This window comes from Chiloscyllium plagiosum, chromosome 32 (genome assembly GCF_004010195.1).
Source record: "Chiloscyllium plagiosum isolate BGI_BamShark_2017 chromosome 32, ASM401019v2, whole genome shotgun sequence".
NCBI lineage: Eukaryota > Metazoa > Chordata > Chondrichthyes > Orectolobiformes > Hemiscylliidae > Chiloscyllium > Chiloscyllium plagiosum.
In genome coordinates, this window is record NC_057741.1 from 5568029 (window position 1) to 5582711 (window position 14683).

The following is a 14683-nucleotide window of genomic DNA, read 5'->3' on the forward strand; positions in this document are numbered from 1 at the left end:
ACGTGCAAACTCCACACAGTCAGTCGCCTGAGGCGGGAATTGAACCCGGGTCTCTGGCGCTGTGAGGCAGCAGTGCTAACCACTGTGCCACCGTGCCACCCACCGTGCCGCCCAGTCATTTTCATGTCTCTCAGTTTTGCTGATTAGTTGAGGTGGTGTGGTTCTGACTCCTTTTGACCATGCCTGAATTGCAGCATTCACAGTGAGTGAGAGTCCTCTGTTGACCGGATTCATTTTTTCTTGCTAGCTGCCCTTCAGCACTCAGAGTGAGAGGCCCTTTCCAAAACAGAGGTGACTACAGGATACTTCTTTTCGTGCTGTGAGCTAACACATGAAGCCAGGTGAGGATACACAAGGATGATCCATCCTGCTAACACTCTCGAAATGAATTACATTGTGTCCTTCAAAGGGAAAACACAAAATGTGTCTACACTTTGAGCTATAATCCACAAGGGATAGTTTATTGTTGATAACGCAAAGCCCCTTGTTATCTTTGTGGACTCAGGAGGTTATACTCCAGCGATTTTGACTTGCTCCTTCCCCACTTCGAAAGGCTGTTATTTGAAGTTCCCTTCATATCATTGGGTGTGACTTACTTTAAGTCTCATAGGAAAGATGTTGTGAAACTTGAAAAGATTCTGAAAAGAGTTGCAAGGATGTTGTCAGGGTTGTACAAAGTTAAAAATCACACAACACCAGGTTATAGTTCAACAGGTTTATTTGGAAGCACGAGCTTTCGGAACGCTGCTCTGAAAGCTGGTGCTTCCAAACAAACCTGTTGGACTATAACCTGGCATTGTGTGATCTTTAACTTTGTACCCCCCCCCCCAGTCCAACATCGGCATTTCCAAGTCAGGGTCGGAGGGTTTGAGCTATATGGAGAGGATGAATAGAGACTGAGGCTATTTTCCCTGGAGCCTTGGAGGCTGAGGGATGAACTTATAGAGGTTTGTAAAATCATGAGAGGCATGATAGGCCAAATAGAAAATATCTTTTTCTAGGGGTGGGGGAGGTGAAAACTAGAAGGCATTTGAAGGCACACACTTAAGGTGAGGGGGGGAAGATTTAAATGGAACCAAGGGGCAACTTTTTCACACAGAGGGTGGTGTGTGTATGGAATGAGCTGCCAGGAGAAGTGGAATGACAGGTCTAACATATGAGGAATGGCTGAGGATACTGGGATTGTATTCGTTGGAGTTTAGAAGATTAAGGGGAGACTTAATAGAGACGTACAAAATAATACATGGCTTGGAAAAGGTGGATGCTAGGAAATTGTTTCCGTTAGACGAGGAGACTAGGACCCGTGGACACAGCCTTAGAATTAGAGGGGGTCATTTCAGAACAGAAATGCGGAGACATTTCTTCCGCCAGAGAGTGGTGGGCCTGTGGAATTCATTGCCGCAGAGTGCAGTGGAGGCCAGGACGCTAAATGTCTTCAAGGCAGAAATTGATAAAATCTTGATGTCACAAGGAATTAAGGGCTAAGGAGTAGAATGCAGGTAAGTGGAGTTGAAATGCCCATGAGCCATGATTGAATGGCGGAGTGGACTCGATGTGGCGGAGTGGACTCGATGGGCCGAATGGCCTTACTTCCGCTCCTATGTCTTATGGTCTTATACAAGTCACTATAAGTGCCGGAGGAAACATCACAGAAGCGCTTCACAGGAGGCTCCCAAGCACTGAGGATGTCACCTAGACAGGGAACGAAACGTCTGCAACACAAATTTCCAGCTCGGCGAACAGAACCACAACATAGAATTGATAAATTAAACTATTATTTCTTTAAATACAAGAGACCTAACAAGTGAGGCAGATGAACTGAGGGTATAGTTGGGAACATGGGACTGATGTAGCATAGCAATTACAGAAACATAGCTCAGAGATTACAAGATTAGTAACTTAATGTTCCAAGTGTAGATGATATAAGAAGGATAGAAAGAGGGGCAAGGAAGGGGAATGGCATTTTTGATTAAGGATAACATTACTGCTGTAATTAGGGAGGATATTCCTGGGAATATGTCTAGGGAAGTTATTTGTGTGGAATTGAGAAATAAGAAAGTGACGATCACCTTATTGATCACTATAGGTCCTCTAATAATTAATGAGAAATTGAGAAGCAAATTTGTAAGATCTTCGTTATCTTTGGGAATATTAGGATAGTTATGGTGGAGGATTTTAACTTTGCACACACAGACTGGTGCCATAGCAGTAAGGGGAGGAATGGAGAGGAATTTTTTAAGTGTGAATAAGAACATTTTTTTATTCAGTGGATGTATCTAGTGGAGAAGAAAAAAAACTTGACCTTCTCTTGCGAAATAAGGCAGGGCAGGTGACTGAGGTGTCAGTGGGGAAGCATTTTGGGCCAATGACCATAATTCTATTAGTTTTAAAATAGTGATGGAAAAGGATAGATATGATCTAAAAATGAGAGTTCTAAATTGGAGGAAGGCCAATTTTGATAGTATTAGGCAAGAACTTTCAGAAGTTGATTGGGGGGTGGGGGGGGGGGCAGATGTTTGTGGGCTGGAAAATGGGAAGAATCCAAAAATGAGATAATGAGAGTCCAGAGACAGTATGTTCCTTTCAGGGTGAAGAACAGCATTGGTTGGTGTATGGAATGCTGGATGACTATAGAAATTGAAGTTTTAGTCAAGGAAATGAAGGAAGCATATGTCAGCTGTAGAGAGCAGGGAAAAAATTAATCTCTAGAAAAGTGTAAGGGCAGTAGCAGTATACTTAAGAGAGAAATCAGCAGGGCAAAATGGGGACATAAGATAGCTTTGGCAAATAGGGTTAAGGAGAATCCAAAGGGATTCTACCTCAAGGATAAAAGGGTAATTGAGGAGAGAATTACAGGCCTCTCAACAGTGAGCGTGAGGTAGAAGAACAAATGGATAAACAGGTTATGGAAAGACGTAGAGGCAACAGGGTAGTGGTGATGGGAGATTTTAATTTTCCCAACATTGACTGGGATAAACTTAGTGTCAGAGGTCTGGATGGGGCAGAATTTGTAAGAGTCCAGGAGAGTTTTCTAGAGCAGTATGTCAATAGCCTGACGAGGGAAGGAGCCATATTGGACCTGGTGTTGGGGAATGAGCCAGGCTAGATGGTAGAAGTTGCGGTAGAGGATTTCTTTGGGAACAGTGACCACAATTCTGTAAGTTTTAGAATACTCATAGACAAAGATAAGAGTTGTCCTAAGGGAAGAGTACTGAACTGGGCCAAAGTATATCAAAAGTAGGCAGGAGCTGGGAAATATGGATTGGACACAGCTATTTGGAGGGAAGTCCACTTTTGATGTGGGAGGCTTTCAAATATACTGCAGGATAGGCATGTCCTGTTGAAAGCTGGAAATGTGTTGCTGGAAAAGCGCAGCAGGTCAGGCAGCATCCAGGGAACAGGAGAATCGACGTTTCGGGCATAAGCCCTTCTACAGGAATGAAGAAGGGCTTATGCCCGAAACGTCGATTCTCCTGTTCCCTGGATGCTGCCTGACCTGCTGCGCTTTTCCAGCAACACATTTCCAGCTCTGATCTCCAGCATCTGCAGACCTCACTTTCTCCTCAAAGATGTCCTGTTGAAAGCAAAGGATAGGAAAGGCAAGATTTGTGATGACAGGAGAAATTGTACAACTAGCCAAGACGAAAAAGGAAGCGTACATATGGTCCAGGCAGCTAAGAACAGAACGGGCCCTAGAGGAATACCGGAAGAGTAGGATCAGTCTTAACAAGGAATCAAGCGGGCTAAAAGGGGTCATGAAATAGCTTTAGCTCTCAGAATTAAGGAGAATCTCAAAACCTTTTATTCTTATATAAGAAGCAAGTGGGTAGCTAGAGAAAGGATTGGTCCACTAAAGGATAAGGAAGGAAGGCTGTGTGTTGAACCTGAGAGAATGGGTGAGATTCTGAATGATTACTTTGCATCAGTGTTCACTGAGGAGAGGGTTATGATGAATGTTGAGATTAGAGATAGAAGTTTCATAACTCTGGATCACGTTGTCATAAATAGGGAAGATGTGTTGGATGGGCTAGAAGTTATTAAGGTGGACAAATTCCCAGGACCGGATGGGATCTTTCCCAGGTTTGCTGAGGAAGGAGAGAGAGGAAATAGCTGGGGCCCTGACAGATATCTTTGTAGCATCCTCAAACACAGGTGAGGTGCTGGAGGAATGGAGGGTTGCTCATGTCCCTGTGTACAAGTAGGGTAGTAGGGATATTCCACATAACTACAAACCACTGAGCCTGATGTCAGTGGTGGGACAGTTGCTGGAGAAGGTACTGAGGTATAAAATCTATTTATATTTGGAAAAGAATGGGCTTATCAGTGATCGGCAACATGATGTCGTGCGGGGGAGATTGTGCCATGCCAACTTATTAGAGTTCTTTGAGGAAGTGACCAAGTTGATAGATGAAGAAGAGGCTGTAGATGTCATATACATGGACTTTTAGTAAGGCGTTTGAAAATGTTCCCCATGGTAAACTAATAGTGAAAGTGAAGTCACATGATGTGCAGGGTGTTCTAGCTAGGTGGATAAAAAACTGGTTGAGCAACAGGAGACAGAAAGTAGTAGTTGAAGGGAGTTTCTCGAAATGGAGAAAGGTGACCAGTGGTGTTTGACAGGAATCGTTGCTGGGGCCACTGTTGTTTGTGATATACATAAATGATCTGGAAGAGGGCACTGTTGGTATGATCAGCAAGTTTGCAGATGACATGAAGACTGGTGGAGTAGCAGAAAGCATAGGGGACTGTTAAAGAGTACAGGAGAATATAGATAGACTGGAGAGTTGGGCAGAGAAGAGGCAGATGGAGTTCAATCCAAGCAAATGTGAGGTGATGCATTTTGGGAAGTCTAATTCGAGAGCAAGTTATACAGTAAATGGAAGAGCCTTGGGAAAAGTTGGTGAGCAGAGAGGTCTGGGAGTTCAGGTCCATTGTACCCTGAAGGTGACTGCACAGGTGGATAGAGTGGTCAAGAAGGCATATGGTATGCTTGCCTTCATCGGACGGGTTATTGAATATAAGAACTGGCAGGTCATATTAAAATTGTACATGATGTTGGTTCGGCGGCATTACAGTACTGTGTACAGTTCTGGTCGCTACATTACCAAAAGGGTGTAGACGCTTTGGAGAGGGTGCAGAGAAGGTTTACGAGGATGTTGCCTGATATGGAAGCTGCTAGCTATGAAGAGAGGTTGAGTAGGTTAGGATTGTTTTCATTAGAAAAAAGGAGATTGAGGGGGGGACCTGATTGAGGTCTATAAAATCCTGAATAGTGTAGATAGAGATAAGCTTTTTCCCCAGGGTGAAGGATTCAATAACGAGAGGTCACGCTTTTAAGGTAAGCGGTGAAAAGTTTAAGGGGGATACACGTGGCAAGTACTTTGCTCAGAGGGTGGTAGGTGCCTGGAACGCGTTGCCAGCAGAGGTAATAGAGGCAGGCTTGGTACATTCATTTAAGATGCGTCTGGACAGATGCATGTGTAGGTGGGGAGCAGAGGGATACAGATGCTTAGGAATTGGGCGACAGATTTAGATCAGCTCAGGCTTGGAGGGCTGAAGGGCCTGTTCCTGGGCTGTAAATTTTCTTTGTTCTTTGAATAGGATCCCTCAAGATCAGCAAGATTGCCCATGTATGGAATCGCAGAAGATGGTTGAGGTAATAAATGAGTATTTTGCATCACTGCTTACTGTGGAGAAGGATATGGAAGATTGAGAATGTGGGGAGATGAAAACTTCTTGAACAATGTGCATATTACAGAGGAGAAGGTGCTGGACATCTTAAAACGTATGAGTTCCTGGAACTGGATCAGGTATACCTGAGAACTTTGTGGGAAGCAAGAGAATACGTTGCTGGTCCTGTTGCTGAGATATTTGTATCATCAATAGCGACAGGTGAGGTGTGGGAAGACTGGAGCTTGGTTACCGTTGTGTCACTAGTTAAGAAAGGTGGTAAGGAAAAGCCAGGGAACTATAGAACGGTGAGCCTGACATTGGTAGTAGGCAAGTTGTTGGAGGGAATCCTGCAGGACAGGATTTACATGCATTTAGAAAGGCATGGATTGATATGGGATAGTCGACATGGCTTTGTGCATGGGAAATTATGTCTGACTAACTTGATTGAGTTTTTTTAAGAAATAACAAAGAGGATTGAGGAGGACAGAGTGGTGGTTATGATCTATAAGGTCTTCAGTAAAGCATTTGACAAGGTTCATCATGGTACACTGGTTAGCAAGGTTAGATCAAGGGGAGTCCAGGGACAACTAGCTACTTGGATACAGAACTAGTTTGAAGATAGAAGACAGAGGGTGATGGTGAAGGACAGCTTTTCAGGCTGGAGGTCTGTGACCAGTGGTATGCCACAAGGATCGATGCTGGGTCCACTGCTTTCCCTCATTTATAGAAATTATTTGGATTTGATCATTAGAGATAGAATTAGTAAATTTGCAGCTGACACCAAAATTGGAGGTGTAGTGGACAGCGAGGGAGGTTTCTTCAGAGCATAATGGGATCTTGATCAGATGGGCCAATGGGCCGAGGAGTGGCAGATGGAGTTTCATTCGGATAAGTGTGAGGTCCTGTATTTTGGAAACGCAAACCGGAGCAGGACTTGTACACTTAATGGTAATGTCCTGGTATTGAGATGCCAGTGTTGGACTGGGGTGTACAAAGTTAAAAATCCCACAACACCAGGTTATAGTTCAACAAGTTTAATTGGAAGCACTAGCTTTCGGAGTGCTGCTCCTTCATCAGGTGATAAGAGCAGTGCTCTGAAAGCTAGTGCTTACAATTAAACCTGTTGGACTATAACCTGGTGTTGTGGGATTTTTAACTTGGTAATGTCCTGGGAGTGTTGCTGAACAAAGAGACCTTGGAGTGCAGGTTCTTGTTCGTTGAAAGTGGAGTCGCAGGTAAATAGGGTAGTGAAGAAGGCGTTTGGTATGCTTTCCTTTATTGGTCAGAGCATTGAGTACATGAATTGGGCGGTCATGTTGCAGCTGTACAGGACATTGGTTAGGCCACTTTTGGAGTATTGTGTGTAATTTTGGTCTCCCTGCTATAGGAACGATATTGTGAAACTTGAAAGGGTTCAGAAAAGATTTACAAGGATGTTGCCAGGGTTGGAGGATTTGAGCTAGAGGGAGAGACTGAATAGACTGGGGCTGTTTTCCCTGGAGTGTCAGAGGCTGAGGGTGACCTTATAGAAGTTTATAAAATCATGAAGGGCATTGATAGGGTAAATAGACAAGGTCTTTTCCCTGGAATGGGGGAGTCCAAAACTAGAAGGCATTGGTTTAAGATGAGAGGGGAAAGGTATAAAAGGGACCTAAGGGACAACATTTTCATACAGAGAGTAGTGCATGTATTTAATGAGCTACAGGGGAAGTGGTAGAGGCTGATATGATTACAACATTTCTAAGGCATCTGGATAGGTAAATGAGTTGAAAAGGTTTAGACGGATTCAGGCCAAATGCTCGCAGATGGAACTAGATTTACATAAAAATCTGGTCAACGTGGACGAGTTGGACTGAAGGGCCTGTTTCTGTGCTGTGTATCTCTGTGACTCTTAATGGGTGGCACAGTGGCTCAGTGGTTAGCATTGCTGCCTCTCAGCACAGGGGATCTGGATTGAATTCCAGCTTCGGGCGACTGTCTGTGTGGAGTTTGTACGTTCTTCCCATGTCTACATAGGTTTCCACCGGGTGCTCTGGTTTTCTCCCACCTACTTGCGGAACGTTTCAGAGAACACCTCTGGGACACCCAGACCAACCAACCCAACCACCCCGTGGCTCAACACTTCAACTCCCCCTCCCACTCCCCCAAGGACATGCAGGTCCTTGGACTCCTCCATCGTCAGACCATAGCAACACGACAGTTGGAGGAAGAGCGCCTCATCTTCCGCCTAGGAACCCTCCAACCACAAGGGATGAACGCAGATTTCTCCAGTTTCCTCATTTCCCCTCCCCCCACCTTGTCTCAGTCAAATCCCTCGAACTCAGCACCGCCTTCCTAACCTGCAATCTTCTTCCTGACCTCTCCGCCCTCACCCCACTCTGGCCTATCACCCTCACCTTGACCTCCTTCGACCTATCGCATTTCCAACGCCCCTCCCCCAAGTCCCTCCTCCCTACCTTTTATCTTAGCCTGCTGGACACACTTTCCTCATTCCTGAAGAAGGGCTTATGCCCGAAACGTCGATTCTCCTGTTCCTTGGATGCTGCCTGACAAAACATTTCCAGCAACACATTTTCAGCTCTTTTCTCCCACAATTCAAAGATGTGCAGATAAGGTGAACTGGCCATGCTAAATTGCCTGTATTGTTCAGGGATGTGTAGGTTCGGTGCATTAATCAGGGGTAAATGTAGAGTAACAGAGTAGGGGAATGGGACTGAGAGGTTTACTCTTTGGAGGGTTGGTGTGGACTTCATGGGCCAAATGGCATGTTTCCACACTGTAGGGATTCTATGTTCTGTGACTCTATGCTGACTGCCATTCTGTTCTCATACTTCCGCTTGCCATTTTGCTTTCTTGTTTGCTTCCTTTGTCAACCAATTCCATTTGACCTGGTTTTTACTCATCATGGATCATTCAGCCTCCTTTTTAATTACATCATAATTTCAATCTCTTTCATCATCCAAGGAACCTTTTTTTTTTCTCCTCTTGTGATGTACCTAACCTGTGTCTGAAACATCTCTTCCTTAAAGATTGCTCATTGATTGATTACAGTTTTTACTTTCAGTATCTGGTTCCATTTTTACTCGCATCACATCTAACTTGGAAAAGGGTCAGTTTGAAAGTTCTCAATTTGATTGTTCTTTGTCATGACCTAGGACTCTATCCAGAAGAATTGCTGCAGTGATGAAACAAAAACAGAAATTGCTGAAGAAACTCAGCAGATCTGACAGCATCTGTGGGGCGAAAGCATGGTTAACATTTGGAGTTTGGTGGTCATAGATGAAGATATCTGATGAAGAGTCAGTGGACTTGAAAAGTTAACTCTGATGCTGCCCATTCGCCATAGATGCTGCTGGACCTGGTTAGTTTATCCAGAAATGTCTGTTTTTGCTTAAATGTTCAGCATCTGCACTTGTTTGGTGTATTGTGCAGTCATGTCCTGGGCCTGAAATGATTGGCATACAACAATCACAACCATCTTCCCTTTGTGATTGGTATGACTCAAAGTGTTGGGAGTTTTCCCTCAATTCCCATTGATCTCACTGTTGCTAGGACTTGATTTCACCTCCAGTCGAATGCTGCCTTGATATCAAAGGCAGTTACTCTGCTTTTTTTGTTGTCCATGTTTAGATAAGGCTATGATAAGATCTGGTGCAGAGTAGTCCTAGTATTCACAGTGAGCATCAATAAACAGGGTATTTTTGACTTAGTGTCATTTGATAGTACTGTGAATGTACCTCCACCACTTTGATGCTTCTAATTCAGCTAATGGGTAGTAATCGACTGAATTTATTATGTTCTATTTTGTGAAAATAGAATTTACCTGGGCAATAATTCACATTTTCAGATAGATAGATGTTGTAGTTACACTGGAACAGTTTGGCTATGGGCATGACTAGCTCTGGAGCTCAAATCTACAGTACTACATCCAGAAGTTGTCAGGCCTAGTGTCTGCTGCATCTAATGTGTTCAGCCATTTCTTGTTATCAGGTAGAATGAATTGTTTGTCTGAAGATAAGCATCTGTGAAGGCGGGGAGGAGGCTAGATGAATCATCCACTCTGGATGGTGATGGAGCAGCGCTTCGAAAGCTAGTGCTTCCAAATAAACCTGCTGGACTATAACCTGGTGTTGTGTGATTTTTAACTTTGGATGAAAAGGGTTATAAGTGTTTCAGCCTTAATTTTTTGCATTTGTGATGGTTTCTGCCATCTTTGAGGTTGAGAATTTTGTGGAGGTTTGACTGATTTATTGGTTTAAGTACCAATGACCTTTCATGATTAAAATTGATATTCTCATACCAAGGGCACAGTTCAGGGCATATTTACCCCGTGTAAAGTATGAACTGCTTTGTTGGTGTGTAGAGACTATAAACTCAGTTAAATCAGTTCATGTTTGAGACTTGATTTCTAGCTCATGACTTTTCATCCTGATTCTTTTGATTTTGTAAAACAAGGCTCTAAAGCCTATTGAAACTAAAATTAAAATCCCCAAGCTGACTTGGTAAAAGAACTCTACCCAATGGCTTTAGAATATATTCTCCTTGACTGACTGAATTGCTCTGCAATGAACCCAGTTTGAAACTGCACAAAATTGATTGAAATTAAGATAAATGCCTCCTAATGAAGCAACTTAATGACACTTATTTTCATGGCTCAAGAATTACTACTTGGTTGAGCTACTGGATAATTGTAGTTCATAAGGAATATTTTCCACAGAGAGAAACCTTTTTCAAACGCGATATTAGTCCTTATATTGGTATAAATCCAAAATTTTCAGCATAAAAATGCAACTGTGCTGAACTTCCTGCAGAAGAAATTGCTGTAAATGTGGGAAGTAATAACAGGAAGAAATTGACCAGACGTCCTATACAATTAATTTAAGCTCGTACTGAAGAAGTTTAAGGACAGGATCTCAAATATAGCACATCATGTGTTCTGTTCCATGTATCAGTGAATAGAGATTTGTTAATTTGTAACTATCCTGAAGAAGGGCTTATGCCCGAAACGCCGATTCTCCTGTTTCCTGGATGCTGCCTGACCTGCTGCGCTTTTCCAGCAACACATTTTCAGCTCTGATCTCCAGCATCTGCAGACCTCACTTTCTCCCCAATATGTAACTATGGCTTTGGTGTTTGAATACTCATTTGGTACTAAAATAATGGGGTTCATTTTAAAAAGTACCTGTAATGACTAGATAAGCTCCAGCTAATCACAAGGTAAGTAAAGATATTTTGAGATCATAATGAATAGAATGGTGGGGATTGTTGAACATAAAGTTTTGGATCAGATGAATGTTGTGGAGGTTGAATTATGGCAGGTTGGTTGCAAGAATATTTGAAAAGTTAAGTATACAGGACTTAACTGGTTTCAAGTATTAATTTCTGTGTTTGCAGCAAATGAGAAGGTTCCCAAAGCTTGCCGAAGGTGTCTTGCTCAAATGAGTCTCAACAGCTTAAAATTGGCAAATCTCTACATTGGTCGACCAATCCTTCTTACCAGCACTGCTGGCAAACAGGAGGTAAGTGCCAGAGAACGTAGCATACCATTTTGAATGCACAAAGGTCTTGGAGAAATGTAGTTCTTGTTCCTATTTTATTTCTTATCCGACATCGCCTTCAAGGCACAAGCATCCTGTCTTGGAAATAGTTCACCATTCCTTCCTCACTGTGCATTCAATGTTCCATGAAAACAACATCTTCATAGACTACAGCAGTTCAATAATATACTGCCAAGCTTCTTTGGGCCAACTGTAATAGACAACAATATAATTCACTAGACTTGTCCATAAACTAAGAAATGGATCGGAACTTGAAGATGTTCTTTTCGCATTTGTGTTCTTGCTACTCTTGGTGGTAAACCACAGTGGTGAGAAGTACTGTAGCAGTAAACTTGGTGAGCTGTTGGCTGAATTGGTCCAATATATTCTGTCACTAAAATGTGTTGCAGGCACCACATGTGAGTGATAAAAGGTATGGAGAAAAGTAAAGTACTATTACTGGTGGAAGTGTGAAATAAAAACAGAAAATGCTGAGTTCTGGTGGCAGCTCTGGAGAGACTAACAATTTATGTTTTGAGTCCAATGTGACTTCATTGGAATTTCTTGAGAAGAGTCATATCGGATTCAAAACATTAACTTTGTTTCTGTCTCCTCAGATGATACCAGACCTCTGAATTTCCCTAGCACCTTCTTTTTATAATAAGGTGGATGGATATTGAATATGATGATAGAGTGGTGATGAAGCCAACTGTTCAGTCTCTAATTGGTACTTCTTTTGAGTTGTGATTACATCCAATACAGATGAACGGTGAGCATTATAATGCTTTCCTCATCTGAGATTGTACTCCAGAAGGAGTGAATGAAAGCAGTGAAATTAATCTTTAAACACTTTGATAAGTCTAAATGTAGAGAAGTACATTTTACAAGCATGTACCTCCTCCCTCAATAACCACAATTTCATCCTGTATCCTTTTTTTGAGGAGCACAAGAGAATTCCCAGTTAGCGGCCATCACTTGCGTACAGATAATATTCTTTTTTGTCTTTTAAAAACTAGAGTTCATAGAAACAATTAAAATTTCAGAAGAAATTAATTCAAAGATGGCCATTTCCTGTACAAAACACTATATTGAAGGACACCCTTTCTCTAGGATCCTGCAGACTTTTAGTTTTATCTTTCCTAATCTGTCAGGCTTGCTCTGGACACCAATAACCCAAGGCAGTCTCAGTAAAAAGGTATGCCAAATTGTTCTTTACTGAGACAAGGTATACTATAAAATAATACTTTAATAGTAAAATATCACAAGTTTATCTGTACAGTGTTTACAATTACAATTGATATGGTTCATGTGGACTTGTCTAAAGATCAGACCAAAACAGGTGATCAGCCTTCTCCAACACAACTTCCAACTGTTGATCAAGCAACTGCTGTTCATGAGTCAGCTTGCTGAGGCACATTTTCTTCTATCACTTTCCAAACATGCAGTTTGCATGATCGATCCTTGACACTGTTTAATCTTCAGCAGTTGATCTGTTGACTTCAGCAAAACGTCACAAGTATATCATGTCTATTATGGTCAGTTGACGTTTTTACTCATTAGGACATTGCTTGTTTTCCTCAGAAGGAAGCTGAACTCTTGTAGTCTAAAGTTTAACTTTTAGCCAACCACTCTCTGCTATTGTATTAAGTTTCAGAAAGCCAAGTGGTGAATAATAGCATTGTAATCAGCTTTTAAACACTTGAAAATTCATTGATTCACAAAACAGACAGTGTAAAAACAATCTGTTTAGACACGTTAAGATATACACCACTGTGGCTTTCACATTCTGAGGCTGGACTAGAACTAAGAATTTCTGGCTGAGAGGTAGGGTCACCATGTAAGACCCTTCTATTTTTACTTATTTTTAATCAACCTGCTTGGACATGTTGTGACATACTTCAGAGCCAAATAAGACTTGAATCTGGACAGCTGGCCTTTGAAGACCCTTGCAAGACCCTTCAGTTCCTTCTTAAAATGTATCTTTAATCCAAATTTTCTGGCCTAGGAGTACGGGTACTACTCCTGCCCAAAAAAGCCCCCATTTTATTGGGAGTACAAATTAATCCCCATTTATTGCACCACACATGCATAAAATCAGCATTTTTTGAGAGGTCAGGAGGTGTTCTCATTTTCTCTTGGTATAGCCTCCCTCATAATCTTATTTCTAGCAAATGATACACAAATGGGGAATCAGTCATGGTTTTGCCATTTGAAAGTCAAGGAATTGGCTGGGCTTACTCTTGTTCAGCTGCTCATTATCAATCATTTAAGTGGTGATGTTGCTGAATAATTCTCAGCTCAAATCTTTGTTATGCAGGACTTGCTGAAGGCTGGTATGAATTTCTCTATTATCAGTTGAATATGTTAGAATTGTAAACAAAATATCCATACTCTGGACCTTGCGTTGGAGGTCAATTTACTAACGAGGTAGCTGAAAGTGACCTGCCCAGGAATACATCACGGCACACTATTATTCTAATATCCTTTGACTATGCTGATTTGACCTCTGACAGGAACAAGAATTCACTGTCATAAATGCATGTCACATCACTGATAGTACCAATTTGAAGTGATAGAAATGTATTCTGTTTAGTGTTTCCTCATTAGTACCAGATTACTAAATCTAACTACAAATTGCTTTAATACAGGAGAGATTAAAAACTTTTGCATATAATTCTGATTGCTTCTCCAAAACAATTTATCCATCTTGCCTAGAAACCACACAATCTTCTGGTAAAGGTGAAAAACCAAATCAAAAGCCCATGTGAATCTTATATTTAAAAAAAACTGAAAAATTTCTTTTCCAACCACTTAGGGATATGAAATTTGTCAAGGAGTGAGTTCAAACATGAATTAAGAACAGGAGTCGGGCCCTTAAGTCTGCTCATAAGATGATCTGACTATAATCTTTCACTTTCTTTTTTACTAAGAATCTATTTACATCTGCCTTAAAAGTATTCAAAAATCTGCTTTCACTATCGTTTAGGAAAGGAATTCCAAAGACTTACAACTGAGAGAAAGTAAATTGCTTCATCTCTGTCTTAAATGATAGACCACCTTACTTTTAAACAAAGATATTTGGTTCCAAATTGCCTCCACATGTGGAAACATCATCTCCGCATGTACCCTGTCAAGATCTCTTCGAATCTTCTATGTTTCAATCAGACCACTCTGGATTAATATTTATGCAGTACTTAGAATCATAGAGATATACAGCACAAAAACTGACCCATCGGTTCAACTCGTCCATGCGAACCAGGTATCCTAAGTAAATCTAGTTCTGGACCAATATCCCTCTAAACCCTTCCTATTCAAATACCCAATCAGATGCCTTTTAAATGTTGTAATTGTACTTGCCACCTCCGCTTCCTCTGGCATCTGGATCATTTTCTACTCTGTGGAAAAAAGTTGTCCCTTCAATTTGTGATGATGCTGCTGTTTAACAAGCTTATTCTGTTCTTGGTTTTTTTAAA

The 14683-nt window shown here is 41.7% G+C and overlaps 1 protein-coding gene across 6 annotated transcripts in view; it reads left to right on the forward strand.

Moving 5' to 3' along the window:
- Positions 1 to 14683, forward strand: part of spata5 (spermatogenesis associated 5) — a 436625-nt gene that overhangs the window by 11630 nt on the left and 410312 nt on the right. For 5 of the 6 annotated variants that reach the window (XM_043674060.1, XM_043674061.1, XM_043674062.1 and 2 more), the window contains exon 2: positions 11068 to 11192. In XM_043674060.1, the coding sequence (XP_043529995.1) occupies positions 11112 to 11192 (81 nt within the window). In that variant the 5' untranslated portion in view covers positions 11068 to 11111. Of the gene's footprint in view, positions 1 to 5601; positions 5657 to 11067; positions 11193 to 14683 lie in introns of those variants that run through there. The other variant, XM_043674058.1, reaches the window with a different exon arrangement.